The sequence below is a fragment of the Procambarus clarkii genome, chromosome 6, assembly GCF_040958095.1.
Source record: "Procambarus clarkii isolate CNS0578487 chromosome 6, FALCON_Pclarkii_2.0, whole genome shotgun sequence".
Taxonomy (NCBI): domain Eukaryota; kingdom Metazoa; phylum Arthropoda; class Malacostraca; order Decapoda; family Cambaridae; genus Procambarus; species Procambarus clarkii.
Genome location: NC_091155.1, coordinates 29,895,074 through 29,913,292, shown reverse-complemented (window position 1 = coordinate 29,913,292; position 18,219 = coordinate 29,895,074). Strand labels below are relative to the sequence as shown.

Genomic DNA, 18,219 nt, shown 5'->3' with positions numbered 1-18,219 from the left:
GTCCCGCCTTTCAACTGTCAATCAACTGGTGTACAGATTCCTGAGCCTACTGGGCTCTAACATATCTACATTTAAAACTGTGTACGGAATCAGCCTCCACACCTGGGTGGACAGCGCTTCGGATTCGTAGTTTTGAGGTTCCGGGTTCAATCCCCCCGTTGGAGGCAGAGACAAATGGGCAAAATGGGCACCCTGATGCCCCTGTTACCTAGCAGTAAATAGGTACCTGGGAGTTAGACAGCTGCTACGGGCTCCTTCCTGGGGGGGGGTGTAACAAAAAAGAAGCCTGATCGAGGACCGGGCCGCGGGGACGCTAAGCCCCGAGATCATCTTAAGATAACCTCAAGAAAAGATAACTACATCACTGCTTAATGCATTCCCTCTCTTAACTTCTCTAACACTAACAAAGTTCTTTCTAACGTCCCTATGGCTCATTTGGGTACTAAGTTTCCACTTGTGTCCCCTTGTTCGCGTACCACCCGTGTTAAACCGCTTATCTTTATCTACCCTGTCAATTCCTACGAGAATTTTGTAAGTAGTGATCATGTCTCCCCTAGCTCTCCTGTCTTCCAGCGACGTGAGGTACATTTCACGCAGCCTTTCCTCGTAATTAATGTTTCTTAGTCCTGGGACTAGCCTAGAACACCTTTGAACTTTTTCCAGTTTCATCTAGTGCTTGACAAGGTACGGGCTCCATGCTGGGGCCGCATACTCCAGGATTGGTCTTACATATGTGGTATAGAAGGTTCTGAATGATTCCTTACACAGGTTCCTGAAGGCTGTTCTGATGTTAGCCAGCCTTGCATACGGCACTGATGTTATTCTTTTTATGTGGGCTTCAGGAGACAGGTTTTGCGTGATATCAACTCCTAAATCTTTATCTCTGTCCGTTTCATGAGAGACTTCATCTCCCATTCGATATCCTGTGTCTGGTCTCCTGTTTCCAATGCCTAGTTTCATTACCTTACATTTACTTGGGTTGAACTTTAGGAGCCATTTGTTGGACCATTCCTTCAGTTTGTCTAGGTCATCTTGTAGCCTCATACTATCGTCCTCTGTCTTAATCCTCCTCATAATTTGTATGTGTGTGTGTGTGTGTGTGTGTGTGTGTGTGTGTGTGTGTGTGTGTGTGTGTGTGTGTGTGTGTGTGTGTGTGTGTGTGTGTGTGTGTGTGAGTGTGTGTGTGAGTGTGTGTGTGTGTGTGTGTGTGTGTGTGTGTGTGTGTGTGTGTGTGTGTGTGTGTGTGTGTGTGTGTGTGTGTGTGTGTGTGTGTGTGTGTGTGTGTGTGTGTGTGTTTGGTAAGGATAAGCATGTGTGCGTAGTTATTTGTATGACCAATAATGTGTGTGTGTGTGTATGTGTGTGTGTGTGTGTGTGTGTGTGTGTGTGTGTGGGTTCAAAGCGAGTACGTGTTTCTAAGAGCTATTTCTTTTAATTATTCCTCGGTGCTAACACGCGTGTCCTTGATGGTATAAAAAGCGTGTTGACCAGCGGTGTGGTGGTACACAGCACCGCTCCTGTGCCAGGTAAGTCCACTACGGGCTCACCATAGCCCGTGCTAATTGCCCCGTTCCTGTGCCAGGTAAGTTACGGGCTCACCATAGCCCGTGCGACTTGGAACTTGCTTCGAGTAGCTGAATCTATAACAACAACAGCAACAGCGGTGTGGTGGAGGAGGCAGGCACTAAGGGCAAGACGCAGTCGTCATGCGGCGCCCTGCCCTCGGGCGGGCGGCCGGCCGCCTCACCCGTCACCTTGACAGCGCCTGTGGAAAAGCTCTCTGCTCTGTCTCCCCGGTTACTTGCTTCTTGAATGTTTGGCTGTTTGGCTACTTTATTATCTGCTTGGCTGCTTGATTAGGTGTCAGGCTTGTTGATTGTGCTCCTGGCTGCTTGGCTGGCTTGCCGGTTGGCTGCATGACAGGCTGGCTTCCTCTCCGACAATCCCCGAATTGCTCAGATTCCACCAGTATAAAATATAATATTTGGCCAAGATGTGCTGAAGGAAAAATACTACAGGAATGCTATTTTTGGTAAAGATATCAAGTACGAGGCCGGGCTGGAAGGCGACCGTCAACGCAAGGCAAGCTGGAAGTCTGCCAGAGACCATACCTTTGTAGTCATAGCGTGGGACTGTCCTGCCCTTCTCCGTGACCTGCATGAGCGTCTGTCCCCCGGTACTGCTCTGTCTGGCGGAGTCCTCGAGACGTGGGTTCGATATATATCACTTTTTTTCTGTGATTTAATTCAGAATATCAAGTACCAGTCTTTGACTGGAACGGCGGGGTGGGAGGGAGGGAGGGAGAGAGGAGTCCGGCTTCTCCATGACAACACAACCGCGGCCACCTTGCGGCTTACCCGGGGATTTCCGGCCTGGACTGAGCGGTTGGCTCACACTCCATATTACCTGCAGCCTGGGGGCTCCCTGCAGCCTGGGGGCTCCCTGCAGCCTGGGGGCTCCCTGCAGCCTGCCCGTAAGATGTTTTTATCGTTCCCTGAAGAGCCAGCATGACGGGGCAGTCAGGGAATGTTGCTCAGTCATTCTCAAGGTTTAGGCTGCACAAATTGGAACGAAGGTGATAATATTTTGTTGTTCTTGTGCAGCTGCCCTGTGTTCCGTTCTTGTGCAGCTGCCCTGTGTTCCGTTCTTGTGCAGCTGCCCTGTGTTCCGTTCTTGTGCAGCTGCCCTGTGTTCCGTTCTTGTGCAGCTGCCCTGTGTTCCGTTCTTGTGCAGCTGCCCTGTGTTCCGTTCTTGTGCAGCTGCCCTGTGTTCCGTTCCATGTTCAACCACTTATGTAAACAGAGCGGTTTTCCTTGATTGGTTTTTGCGTGGGTCGTCGTAACTTCTTTTGCGTGGAGCGGTGAAGTTGTGGTGGTCAGTGTACCAGTATCTGTTGGGGTATCAACTCTCACAACATTTAATTCAGCAATATATTGAATTTATCAGCAATATATCATTAAATGCAGCGATGAGTCACAATAACGTGGCTGAAGATATGATTTATTTATTTATTTATTTATTTATTTATTTGTATTTATTTATATATTTACAAGAAGGTACGTTGGGTTTATGAGAGTACATAGCATTAATGTTTTTACATTCTTGTAAAGCCACCAACACGCATAGCGTTTCGGGCAGGTCCTTAATCTAACAGATAATGTTAAGTATGTAATTTCTAGTAAAATTGGGAAATGTTAACAGATACATTGTAAGAAAATTTGACGAAGATTAGTAGGTACATTATAGTAAAATTTAAGGATTATCAACAGGTACATTGTAGCATAGTTTGAGGATTATTTCTAGGTCTAATGTAGGAAAATATGCTTCAATATATCAACCATGATATAAGATGATAGCAGTGATTACAGTGGTGATGTTGAATGGCTTACCTTGAGGTGCTTCCGGGGCTTAGCGTCACCGCGGCCCGGTCGTCCACCAGGCCTCCTTCACATATAGTTACTCACATATAGTGGGTGAGGCTTACTCACATATAGTGGGTGAGTGGGTAGCACAAGATACAGTGTGAGTTTAAGGCACAAGGTACGAAACTATGAGAATGACTTTAAGTACTTTTTGGTTATATTTTTAATAAGGCGTAGGTTGTGCACCTTTTCAATTCGTTAGGGAGTGAGTTCATGGAACTATACGTCCCTTTATTTGCATAGAGTGTTTCCACAGATTAAGTTTGACTCTGGGGATATCAAAACGATATCTATTTCTGGTGTAGTGATTATGGGTTTTATTACATCTGTACAGGAAGAGTTTCAGATCAGGATTTGTATTTAAGAACAAGGTTTTGTAAATGTAAACGGCACAAGACAATGTGTGGAGTGAATTTATGTTTAGCATGTTTAGGGATTTAAACAGAGGGCGGCTGAGTGTTGTCTGAAAACAGAATTTATTATTGTTCCGTCGTTTGATAACCAAACGACGCACCAGAAGATAGAGAAACGATAACGTTTCGGTCCATCCTGGACATTTCATACACCATACATGACATACCTCAATTCATTTCAATGACTTGATGTCAATGAACATCACTGATGTTCAATCCTGTCTTGAACATGATGTTCAGTCCTGTTCAGTTCAGTCTTAATGCTATTGCAGTCCCCGTGGCGAAGTGGTAACATACTCGCCTGGGGTTTCGCGAGCTCTTTGGCCTGGGTTCGTATCCTGGCCTGGGGAGGATTGACCGGGAGCCAATCCTTAACTGTAGCCTCTGCTCACCCAGCAGTGAATGGGTACGTTAAACGATTTGGCGGGTCGTATTCCGGGGAAAATTAGGATTAAGGATTTTCCCGAAACGTTATGCGTGCTAGTGGCTGTACAAGAATGTAAGAACTCTCGTGTGTATGTGTATATATATATATATATATATATATATATATATATATATATATATATATATATATATATATATATATATATATATATATATATATATATATATATATATATATATATATATATATATATATATATATATATATATATATATATATATATGAAAATGAAAACTCACACCCCAGAAGTGACTCGAACCCATACTCCCAGAAGCAACGCAACTGGTAACTACAGGGCGCCTTAATCCGCTTGACCATCACGGCCGTCAAAAGGAAGTGATAGCCGAGGCTATTTGAGCCACTTCCCCGACGGCAACTCGGATGGTAATCTTGGGCATAGCATTTCACCAAATCACCTCATTCTTTGGGGCACACGTGAGGAACACAAATGCGAACAAGCCTGAATGGTCCCCAGGACTATATGCGAATGAAAACTCACACCCCAGAAGTGACTCGAACCCATACTCCCAGAAGCAACGCAACTGGTAACTACAGGGCGCCTTAATCCGCTTGACCATCACGGCCGTCAAAAGGAAGTGATAGCCGAGGCTATTTGAGCCACTTCCCCGACGGCAACTCGGATGGTAATCTTGGGCATAGCATTTCACCAAATCACCTCATTCTTTGGGGCACACGTGAGGAACACAAATGCGAACAAGCCTGAATGGTCCCCAGGACTATATGCGAATGAAAACTCACACCCCAGAAGTGACTCGAACCCATACTCCCAGAAGCAACGCAACTGGTAACTACAGGGCGCCTTAATCCGCTTGACCATCACGGAAGTCAAAAGGAAGTGATAGCCGAGGCTATTTGAGCCACTTCCCCGACGGCAACTCGGATGGTAATCTTGGGCATAGCATTTCACCAAATCACCTCATTCTTTGGGGCACACGTGAGGAACACAAATGCGAACAAGCCTGAATGGTCCCCAGGAATGAGTTTTCATTCGCATATAGTCCTGGGGACCATTCAGGCTTGTTCGCATTTGTGTTCCTCACGTGTGCCCCAAAGAATGAGGTGATTTGGTGAAATGCTATGCCCAAGATTACCATCCGAGTTGCCGTCGGGGAAGTGGCTCAAATAGCCTCGGCTATCACTTCCTTTTGACGGCCGTGATGGTCAAGCGGATTAAGGCGCCCTGTAGTTACCAGTTGCGTTGCTTCTGGGAGTATGGGTTCGAGTCACTTCTGGGGTGTGAGTTTTCATTCGCATATAGTCCTGGGGACCATTCAGGCTTGTTCGCATTTGTGTTCCTCACGTGTGCCCCAAAGAATGAGGTGATTTGGTGAAATGCTATGCCCAAGATTACCATCCGAGTTGCCGTCGGGGAAGTGGCTCAAATAGCCTCGGCTATCACTTCCTTTTGACGGCCGTGATGGTCAAGCGGATTAAGGCGCCCTGTAGTTACCAGTTGCGTTGCTTCTGGGAGTATGGGTTCGAGTCACTTCTGGGGTGTGAGTTTTCATTCGCATATAGTCCTGGGGACCATTCAGGCTTGTTCGCATATATATATATATATATATATATATATATATATATATATATATATATATATATATATATATAATATATTTGATGAGCACTGTAATGTATTCAGTGCAGAACACAATACAGTGAAGAGCTGATTAGTCATCTTCCTATTGGACATGAAGTTTACAAGCCTTTCTATATCGGCATTATCAAATATTTAGTTATAAGCCTCTGCATTATTTAGCCATGTTGCTGTTACTGTGAACGTTTAATACTATATTTGTACTCTTGCTCAAAATTAGTTTTCAATATCACTTACAATTATTTACATTTATAAACCTCCTTAACAATACATGTATATTAGCTTACTTCTCAAACAACTTCTGCTTTAGCGTTGTTACCCATTAAACATGTACACAAGTTACGTGATAATGTTTATTTTTTTTTTAATATTTTATTATTATTATTATTATTATTATTATTATTATTATTATTATTATTATTATTATTATTATTATTATTATTATTATTATTATTAAAAAACATGTTTGTTATCCCATGTCATTTCCGTGGCATTTACATTTTCATTTTACTTTGACGACCATTTTCTTTCTTTTTTTGAAGGATTAACTAATTTAATTTTTCATTATTTTGAAATGTAAATATTTATTTCATTATTTTTTTTAGGTTTGTTTGTTTACATTATATATGTTTAGGTATTTTTCTGTTGATATTTTTCCTGTTTCATTTATTGATTGGCTTATGTTGGCTATACCATTATGTCCCGGCCGTATAGTCGGGTTTGTTTCTGACTCACAATCGGAAATTCCGGGTTCGAATCCTGGGCGGGAGAGAAATGGTTTGGGCGCGTTTTTCATCACCTAATGCCTCTGTTCACCTAGTAGTAAATATGTACACATGAGTTAGTCAGCTTGTTGTGGGGTTGCATCCTAGGAGGGGGGGGGGCAGTAATTCGACCTTGTGCGGGACCTTGATAAAAGTTTAACTAAATATAATAATAAATAATTAAATGTTTACCTAGGTAAAAGTACGTACTTACAAGATAAGTTACAAACATACAGTTGGATTTATAGATCGAACTTGTGCATACAATACCTATAGCCACTATTACGCACAAGCGTTTCGGGCAAGTACACTATATACACTGGCTGCAGATAACAGCACCGCTCCTGTGCTAGGTAAGTCTACTACGGGCTCACCATAGCCCGTGCTACTTGCCCCGCTCTTGTGCTAGGTAAGTCTACTACGGGCTCACCATAGCCCGTGCTACTTGCCCCGCTCTTGTGCTAGGTAAGCTACGGGCTCACCATAGCCCCTGCTACTTGCCCCGCTCTTGTGCTAGGTAAGCTACGGGCTCACCATAGCCCCTGCTACTTGGAACTTGTTCTGAGTAGCTGAATCTATAACAACAACAACACTAGCTGCCTGTCCCCTGACACAATGAATTATTATGTACAAGTATCATACACTATAACTTACACACTTATGGCTAAAACAATTATTAGACAGAATATGCCACAGCCTTAACTTATATCCCAAGCGTAATTGGACAGCTCAATTAATGTGATATTTTGTTATTCTCCTCAGATCATACTACTGTTGGGGCTGGCGGCCGTGGTGGGGGCCATCCCCATGCCGCCCGCCATCGGCCAACCGGACCTGATGCAGCTCATCCTCAGCGCTATCCCTGAGGACAACGACATACTCGGCGATGAGATGAAGGTTCGGCCCGAGGTAGATGTGGTGTCGAGCAGTCAAGATCCGGCCCAGGATCAGGAAGCACTCGCGGTCCAGCCTCCCAGTGAAGAGCAACCCAAAACTGCACCGGATCAGGAGGGTGAACAGAACGTTTTAGACACTGATCAGAGCCAGGCACCCACAGAACAGGAGACGCAGCATATTGATGAGAAATTAGCACCTCAAGTAGAAAGTATATATGAACAGCCACAACCAGAGGTGGAACAGCCACAACCAGAGGTGGAACAGCCACAACCAGAGGTGGAACAGCCACAACCAGAGGTGGAACAGCCACAACCAGAGGTGGAACAGCCACAACCGCAAGTGGAACAAGCAGATGTACAATATGAACCTGATACGCCCATTGGGGACTTTGGCGAAGTTAACTCTCCAGTTAATCGTGGCACATTGGAAGAGATGGCACAAGACATTTTTCGCCTATTCGTTCCCGGTTATAATCATGAAGAAAATCTCAACACGGGAGAGCAGACCTCAGAGGCTGCTCTTCCCACTGACACATCTTCCGATATGGGTTTGATTCATCCGATGGAGAATACTCAAATTGAAGAGTTTTCTCCAGAGTTATCAGCCAATGTTGAAGCACAATTTGGACGAGAAGAATACTACCCTAATACCCCATCTGAGAGCGACGCTGAAGTTCCAACAGTTTTTGAGCCAATTGATGAAGACATCTTACCGGTCAACGAAGACGTCATTGTAATGTTGAGAGAGGAACATCCTATGGACGAAACTCGTGAAGTTCCATTTGCGCCAAACACCGATTACTTAATGGAATTTACATCTGAACCAGATACACAAGAAGAGGTATCACTGGCGGACTTTTTCATTCCAAGTCCCGAGAGTCCACCTTCTGAAGACTCTCCAGTTGAGGAAAGTCCCTATGATTTGGCTCCTGAAGATGAATTCATCGTTCATGAAGATGTGGCACCACAGGTAGAAGAGACTGCCCCTTTGTCAAATGACTACTTTTATAACGATGAAGAACAATACATGACCGAAGAGCCAGTTGTAAGGTTCCATCAGGATATTCCTGGAGAGGTTGACGGGCCTGAAGCTGTGGATTTACAGTCTGATTTCATGGTTCCAGACGAAGAAGTTGCATCAGAGGGAATAAATATGCCAGACGAAGAAAACATTGCACTGGGAAGCTCTGACGCTCCATTCAACAGCGACTCGTTGCCCGTTACTACGCTTCCGGACCAACTTACGCCAGAGCACCTTAATGAGGATTTAATAGAACTCAATCAAAATTCCTTCCAGGACAGCATAATCCCAGTTCTGGTAATAGAGAACAGCCCCACACCAACAGCAGACATGAGAGAGTCGCTCTTGATGATGGAGGAAGATCAAACTCCCAATGGTTCTCAAAATGATGTTGTTGATATCATTGTAATGAATGACCCACAGCAAGACACTGACGAAAACATGATGCCTGTCATTCCAATTAACGAAGAGCCGATCATCAGTGAGGAACGACCTCTGCCAATTGCTGAATTTTCGTTAGACAATTACCCAACTCCTATTACTCGAGACCAGCAAATGCCCTGGGCGCGTGACGACGACAACAACCATCAAATAATCTTCCCTAGTAACGACGAAATTAGCCAAATGCTTCGAGTGTCTCCCCAGCAGTTTAGAGAAGATCCCAACTTCCTAGCAGCCGAGGACCCGCTCGTGGCAGAACCTCAAACACCCAACATTGATACAGACGAAGACAATATGTCTCCGTTCCCAATTCAGCCAGAGATCACGCAACAACTACCAAACATTGATGTGATGAGAGATAACATGCCTCCGTTCCGCACACAGTTTGATATTTCTCAAGACACGCCAACCATTGATATGATGAGAGATAACATGCCTCCGTTCCGCACACAGTTTGATATTTCTCAAGACACACCAAACATTGATATGATGAGAGATAACATGCCTCCGTTCCGCACACAGTTTGATATTTCTCAAGACACGCCAAACATTGATATAATGAGTGATAACATGCCTCTGTTTCCCAGTCGGTTTGATATTTCTCAACAAACTCCAAACATTCGCATAATCAGAAACAATATGCCGGTTCAGTTCTCACCCCAGCCAGAGATGCCGCAAGAGGCACCAGACTTCACGAGCTCAGTGTTCCCTGATGACACTATTGGCTCGGGTAGTGACCTAGAATCATACCGGGAAAGATATAACGAAGTCTCTGACATCAACGAAGAACCAAACAGCTTTCCAGGAAGGCAAGAGGAAGCCTCACCTTTCCAGCCCAACATACACAACTATGACATATACAGACAACAGCACAGTATTCAAATGTTCCCTCAACCGTTCCAACTGAAAGGGGACTACCCACAACAGCTCAGTGGTCCTGGACGCCGAAGAGTGCTCGGGCCAGACTTCAGAGCTTTTCAACAAATTGTTATGCCAGAAGAGAGGCGCGAGGAGAACTTTTATCCACAGGCATCAGCAAGACTGGAAAGCCTAGTTCGAAATCCTTTTGAGAATTATGAACCTTTTTATACCAGAATTGAGCCCGAGGTAAGTGAGAGAGCTCAAATGATGAGAACTTTAAATTCGCCGCTTGCTTTTGATAGGTTTAACCAGCTTCCGTTAAATAGGTTCGACCAACCTATACCAAATAGGTTTGACCAGCCTAGGTCAGATATGTTCAACCAGCAAAAGTCAAATGTTTTCGACCAGACGATTTTAGATATTTTCGACCAGCCTAGGCCAAATATTTTCGACCAGCCTAGGTCAAATATTTTCGACCAGCCTAGGTCAAATATTTATGACCAGGCTAGGTCAAATATTTATGACCAGGCTAGGCCAAATATTTTCGACCAGCCTAGGTCAAATATTTTCGACCAGCCTAGGTCAAATATTTTCGACCAGCCTAGGTCAAATATTTTCGACCAGCCTAGGCCAAATATTTTCGACCAGCCTAGGTCAAATATTTTCGACCAGCCTAGATCAAATGTTTTCGACCAGCCTAGGCCAAATATTTTCGACCAGCCTAGGCCAAATATTTTCGACCAGCCTAGGCCAAATAACTTTAACCAGCCTCGTTCAAAACGCCTTAACCAGCCTCAATCACAGTACGACATAGAAATATATCCAATAGACGTCTCCTTTACTCCAAATGATAATCCCTTCGCGCCGTCATCTCCCTATAAGAGTCGTGCTCAGCAGTATCCAACTTACCAACAATTACCGGACGAGGCTACCTTCAGAACCAAGTACTCGGCTCCCTACGAAACACCAGATTACTCCAACTCCGAGAGCTACTCAGACTATTATTCCTCTACTCCCCTTCGTAGTAGATATGACCCGGAGTTCTTCTTTAACAACCACCGCAATATTAGGATGAGAGGTCCCTCTCCTCCTTGGTAGAGACAGTACCAGGTGTGTGTGTGGGTGTGTCTCTCTCTCTCGCAGGGAACACGTCAGGCTTCATAACACACACCATCTCTCACAAAAAAAAAATTAAATATTAAGGTGTTGGAAATAAAATGTACAGCTTTTCAATATTCTAGACAAAAGCAGAAAACAAAAGTGTACTCAGCTTGAGATGTACATTTTGATGTACTTGAAAAATATTGTTATTGTATATTCCTTAAAAGTGTATAAACCCCCAAAATTAAGATAAATATTTTTAAACTACTTTACTGAGCTCTACAATCATGTTTAGTAGTTATGTCAGTTGGTCAAATTGGTTTGGGGTGAATTGCTGATAAATGTGTAAATGTTTACGGGGATGAGGCGTTAAACCCCGCTATAAACGACACACTCACCAATGCGGAGTGCAGAGGCATGTATGGAACTTGTGGCATTTTATATACATTTAATGATATGAAATTATTTACTATATCTATGTAATTAAAAAAGAAAAGCCTTTATTTGTTTTATTACCCTGTAGACTGGGGGGAGGGGTTCGGAACCTCTTGATACGGTTACAGACCCCCAGTGGATTACTCAGAAAAAAATTTAAAAATGACTTAATTTTTTACAGAAAATTACAGATATTACTCAAAAAACAACTAACCCCTCCCCCCATCTCTCGCCAGGTTGTCGAAACCCATCATCAGTCCTGTTAGTGACTGGTGACTTCAACTGGTGTATAGAGGCACCACTCACCTGTGTCCAACACACCTGGGGCACCACTCACCTGGGCACCTGTGTCTAGCTACAGTCGTGTTCGTTCCCCACTCACGTTCGGAAGTTCCGGGACCGAATACCGGGAGAGACATTAATGGTTGAGCGCGTTTCCTATCACCTGATGCATCTGTTCACCTAGCAGTAAATGAATACTCAGGAGTTAGCTTACTGTGGGGTTGCATCCCAGGGAGGGGTCAAAAGTTCGACCTGGGGTGGGGGTGAACCTCGATACAAGCCTAACATGTATATATACGCTGGCTGCCTGTCCCCCGAGACAGTGAATTAGATCAATGCTATTATATTTATTCGCTAATTTTGGTCGAATATTTCTCAAACAAACCAATATAAATTCTGGCACAGTGAACCAGACGTACCTTAAAGCAGTTGGAGTAACAGTCGTTGGTGACGATAATGTTCTCGTCAGTCGTTTTGTGAGAGGTTGCCAGAGTAACGACGGAGTCTCAGTGACGGGGGTGGAGGTCAGGTCGTCTCACTCGCGACCTGACCTCACACAGCGGTGTTGGTCGTGGCTCTAGACGCTTAGAGGTCATTGCCTGACAGGCCAGCTAAGTCATTTTTTGTTTTTCCCTTTTTTTAGTATCAAGAAATGCAACTGCATAAGGTGGGTAGAAATAGCCTAAGCTACTCTATCCCTTTGAGATGTATTTCTTTATCTCATTAAACATACTTGAACTTGAAATGCAACTGCATCAGTATAGTTTATTTTATCGCCGCTTTATATTGATGTGGTAATTATGGGTTTTCGAACTCGGTATTTATCTATCGTATGTATATTTTTGTATTCAATATTAACGATTCCTCCTGATTATTTCGCTGCAAATTTTTTGCTTAGCTTTAGAGTGTCCGAAGCGCTTGAGTGACTGTGTGCGAGACCGGGCCACTCAGTGACCACCGTGGGTAGCTTTACGACCCATTCTGCCGCCTTGTGTGTTTGTAAATAAAGAGCCAGAGACAACGCCGTCAGCCTGTCACTCAAACTATCGTAGTAAGATGTGACACGAGTTAATACTTACTGTTACTAATGAGGGAGTAGTTAGGCTGGTTCATGTTGATATTTACATTACCAGGAAGTAAAGGTTTGGGGGTTCGACGCGTGAACTGTATAGAAGGACGTCGTTGTTCCTTCGTTACCAAGTAGGGTTATGATAATGTGGGCTCCTTGTACGTTATCAGTCATCCCTGACAAGTCTCCCCTAGACACCCAAGCACGGCATAAAGTTCCCGGGAAGAATCCTCTCTTTGAAGTGCTCAAAATGGAGATGTTCTGGACAAATGATTGTTCTGTACACCTGCAACAGGATCACACATCTGTTGGTTCTAGCACGGCGCTGCACCTGTTTGTCGTATGTGCATAATTATATTTCCAAGTACAATATGACCTTCAAACACATATGACGGAGGGAAGAAGTAGCCTAAGACACTACTGTCCGTTTGAGATTTAATTTCTCTCAATAAATTTCCTTGAACAAAAAATATAAGACAGGAACGCTGTCTTAGAATTATATTCCGGTGAAGAAAGACTCGTATAAGGCCAAGTCTTGAAAATTGTTTAAAAAAGTCACGTTGCAGAGGGGAAGGAAGGGGGGGAGGGGGTGGATTACGGCAGGTCCACCACTGGACGGTTATTACGGCCACACTTGATTGGTCCGGAGAAGTTTTGGCTCTTTATTTACGCCTGATGCCTCTGTTAACAGTAAATTGGTACCCTGAGTGAAGGGATTGTGGGTTGCAACGTGTGGCAGGTAGTGCAGTCGGGTTCGTTCGCTTCGAATAATCGGGAATTCCGACTTCGAATCCCCGGCGGGTCAGAAACGGTTGGGCGCATTACCTATCGCCTAATGCCCCTGTTCACCAAGTTGTAAATAGGTACCCGGGTTATCTTGAGATGATTTCGGGGCTTAGTGTCCCCGTGGCCCGGTCCTCGACCAGGCCTCCACCCCCAGGAAGCTGCCCATGACAGCTGACAAAACTCCCAGGTACATATTTACTGCTAGGTAACAGGGGCATCAGGGTGAAAGAAACTCTGCCCATTGTTTCTCGTCGGCGCCCGGGATCGAACCCGGGACCACAGGATCACGCGTCCAGTGTTCTGTCCGCTCAGCCACCGGGTGTGGGGAATTAACCTGTGATTTATATTTAATTGATATAGTTATTTAAATTTTGCTTTAATTTATATTTATTTCGATAGTAAACTGTGATGGTTAAAGTGGACTGTATTTCTTAAATTGTCTCGCAAATCGCTTCCTTACACATTATTTGGGGTTTACAGTTTATATGTAGGTAATCAAAATTGTTGATTTGTAGACATTCACTACAGTATTAGACTAAATATATATGTAGTGAGGCATAAACTAAAGTGGTGAGACCCTTTACTATTGTTATATCTTAGATAACCAGTATGAACACGGAAGAACACGCCGGTCGGTAACTCCTCGTGGATGTGACTGGCCTCCACTCGTATACTGATGCTAGGTTACTAGTGTTAATTCTTGTTCCTCTCCAGTATCCGCCTGTCAAAGGGTACTCACAAATAATAGCAGTAATCCTAGTATGTCAGATATATCAGAGGAAACATTGTTATATTGAGATAAGGACCAAGAAATATTTACCTTGTTTTTGTGTCTCGTTCGCATTCTAACCGACTCACTCTATAACAACCTATAACATTTCTGATCAGGAATTAAACGGGTAATAAACGAGTTTCGGAAAGAACACTTCCCTTAGTGTAGACAATGCGTGTTGATAACGGGAACACCTAGTCCCGTAACACTGGTGTCGAAGGAAAATGTCTGTGGAACTTGAAGTGAGCTTTACTCTAGACTTTGTTGATAATTTTAATGACTGCCAGAGGCCACCCTCCCGCTGACGTATCCTTGTTCTCGTGTCAAGAAGTGGTTAAAGGGGCACTTATTTACTCTATTTTAGTACTGATAATAAGGTTGATTCAAGAGAAATGTTTTTTTTATGGTGTTGACAGTCCAAAGACTGCTGCATTAAGGCTAATTCCCAGTAATATAGCTGATTAATTTAATGACATGTGGCAATTATCTCGTTTTCTACGGGGAGGAAAATTCCACTGTCACGTCTTCTATGACTTTATTTATACAACCCAACAGCAATATTATCTGCCTATTGTATTAAATTGTCAGTTTTTCCGCCACCGGGTGTTAGTCAACTTCTTGTGGGGTTGCGTCCTGGAAAGGTTAGTTACACTTTTGCGGATATACAGGCCTCGATATAAGCCTGTCATGTATATATACACGTTGTTGTTGTTCAAGATTCAGCTACTCTGAACAAGCTCAAAGTAGCCCGGGCTATGGTGAACCCATAAATATATATACACACACTGGCTGCCTGTCCCCGGACATGATGAATTGTAAGCATAAAAGTCTTCTTGTCCCTGACAAGGAGCTCCTCGGAGTGTTTACATATCCTTCGGAGGTGGCCAGGTCCAGCTGAGAAGGTATGGTTAGTTTTGTCGGGGACAGGCAGCCTGCGTATGTGCAAATGCCCCCACCCCCAAGGGCGCATACGCACGCGCACGCGCGCGCACACAGTGCTCCAGTGGATAAGGGAGTATCTAAGCAACAGGAAACGGCGAGTAACTGAAGGGGGAGACATTAGAGTGGCGAGATGTCACCAGCGGAGTCCCACAGGGCTCTGTACTTGGACCCATCCTGTTTCTAATATATGTAAACGATCTTCCAGAGGTTATAGACTCATTCCTCTTAATATTTGCTGCTGATGAAAAAAATCTGAGAAGAATCATGACAGATGATGATAAGAGACTACAAGATGACCTGGACAAACTGGAGGAATGGTCTAGAAAATGGCTACTAAAGTTCAACTCGGAAAAGTACAAAGTAATGAAATTAGGCGAAGGGAGCAGGAGGCTGAACACAAGGAATCATCTGGGAGGTGAAATCCTGCAAGAGTCAAATAGAGAAAGATCTGGGGGTCGATATCACACCGAACCTGTCCCCGGAGGCCCACATGAAAAGGATATCATCAGCGGCATATGCTAGACTGGCCAAAATAAGAACTGCCTTTAGAAACTTGTGTAAGGAATCGTTCAGGACCATGTATTCCATTTATGTCAGACCCATCCTGGAATATGCAGCTTCTGCCTGGAGTCCATACCTAGTTAAACACAAGACAAAGTTAAAGATTCAGCGGTATGCCACCAGACTCGTCCCGGAACTGAGAGGTATGAGCTACGAGGAAAGGCTAAAGGAGCTGAAACTCACGTCCCTAGAAGACAGAAGAGTAAGGGCAGACATGATAACCACCTACAAAATTCTCAGGGGAATTGACAGGGTGGACAAAAACAAACTCTTTAGCACAGGTGGAACACGAACAAGGGGACACAGGTGGAAGCCGAGTACCCAAATGAGCCACAGAGACATTAGAATTTTTTTCAGTGTCAGAGTAGTTAGTAAATGGAATGCACTAGGCAGTGATGTGGTGGAGGCTGACTCCATACACAGTTTCAAGTGTAGACATGATAGAGCCCAGTAGGCTCAGGAATCTGTACACCAGTTGATTGACAGTTGAGAGGCGGGACCAAAGAGCCAAAGCTCAACTCCCGCAAGCACAAATAGTTGAGTACAATTAGGTGAGTACGTTAGGCTTATATCGAGGGTCCCTCAAAGTCGGATTTCTGACGTTCTCCATGATTCGATCCCACAACAGTTGACTTGAGCCTGGGTACCTATTTACTGTCGTGAACAGAGACATCAGGTGCAAACAAATGTGCCTAACCATTTCTGTCCCGCCCCGGGATTCCTGAGTCTGGGTCGAGAACGAACCCAGCCGTACCACCGAGACTCTTGAGTCCAGTCATGACCCGAGACGGTCATGAACTGCGTAATGATAACTTCTAACTGCGAAATAACAAAAGTTATTGGTATAATGAAAATTTCATCACCAGAGGTTTACAGTAACTGGATAAGGCGAGTTTTTCTGCTTCCTGGCACTATATCCTGGTCTAGATATTTAGAACCTGTCGTGTTTCTTGACGCCAAACTTCCCTGGAAGCATCATGATTCGCTGATCAATACTGTGGCCGGAAACAGTTGTGATCTACAATGCACTTTTATTGAACCTTATCACGTAGCATGTTGGCAATCCTGCGTGTGGCATGATGCTACATCAGTAAGCCTATACACGAACCTACTGATGTAGCATCATGCCACACGCAGGATTGCCAACTTGCTACGTGATAATTAAGTCAATAAAAGTTCATTGTAGAACCTAAATACAAGAACCTAGTACAGTTGTAGGCCTGTAACACCACCCACGTCACTTGTAGTGTCAACAAGGAATCGCAAGATTGCCACTGAAATTTAGTTTTTTTTTGTATCAATATTGGAGCCAATTTTCCTAAAAATTATAGTCCTTAAAGCAACTATTTGGCCAAAAGGACAAATGTACTATTGTGCTCCAAAAGTTCTGAAGGTATTCTAACAAAATGGAACACCAACGAACCTAACCACTCCCAGCCCTCTTAGTCTTAATAAAGTATATATTTTATATTAAATTATATTCTATACTAGCCTCGGAGTGTTCAATTTCTTTAGTACCCCCCCCCCCCATCAAACTTAGAACAAAACATGAATATTATTGATTGAAACGGTCCATTTCTATATATGTTTGACCAAACAGTTGGTGCAAGTACCACCATGTTAGGAAGATAGGCTGTAGTATTGTAATAACCAAGGAGGAGGCTGCTCGCGCGGTCACCCGCCCACTCGCTGACCCTACACCCAACACTGCCTACTTCGCTGAGCCACTGACGTCACCCCTGCGCCTCGCCCTCACTACGTCACCTAGGACATCATTTAGCAATCTATAAATCGGGCTTAATTGATCTTTGTCAAGCTGCTGCTTACATAGTCTCTCCGGCTTGACGCCTTCTTTTGATAATTACTTTTATCGAGCTTAGGTGTTGATAAATCATGGATAGCAGATAAGTCTGTATGGGGTATCAGGGCTGAGTTGAGGTTCAGCCGGGGGGGGGGGATAATCACTCGTGGATGGTAAGGCACCCCGGGTGATTAAGAGTATGCTAGTTCCTTAAGCTTGGATGACTGTCAAACCTGAGTTCTTATTATGCTTCGATGGTTATAAAGCTTGGTTTGTTATTAGGCCTAGATATCGTGTACAAGGCCTAGGAAGATTGATTGATGAAGATTAAGGAACCCAAAAGGTGGCACGGGCATGAATAGCCCGTAAGTGGTGGCCTTTTTGAGCCATTACCAGTATCATTAGTTGTTACTGGAGATCTGTGGAGGTGCGGCTGCATCCTGCTTGACGGGAGATGTCTCCCCCCGTATCCAAGGTGAGATTCCATCTGGGCCTTATAGCCTTTGTCACATCAGCTCTAGCAAGAGCTTCCTTGCATCCCCACTGGTAATCCCAAACTCTTCTAGTGGTGCCTGGTGAACTATTCCCT

At 44.1% G+C, this 18,219-nt stretch overlaps 1 protein-coding gene across 1 annotated transcript in view; it reads left to right on the top strand.

The window, feature by feature from the left end:
• LOC123753972 (titin) overlaps positions 1-11,481 on the top strand; it is a 38,763-nt gene extending 27,282 nt beyond the window's left edge. The window contains exon 2 of the mRNA XM_045736011.2: positions 7,425-11,481. Coding sequence (XP_045591967.2) covers positions 7,425-10,979 — 3,555 coding nt within the window. The 3' untranslated portion in view covers positions 10,980-11,481. The remainder of the gene's footprint in view (positions 1-7,424) is intronic.
• The last annotated feature ends 6,738 nt before the right edge of the window (positions 11,482-18,219 follow it).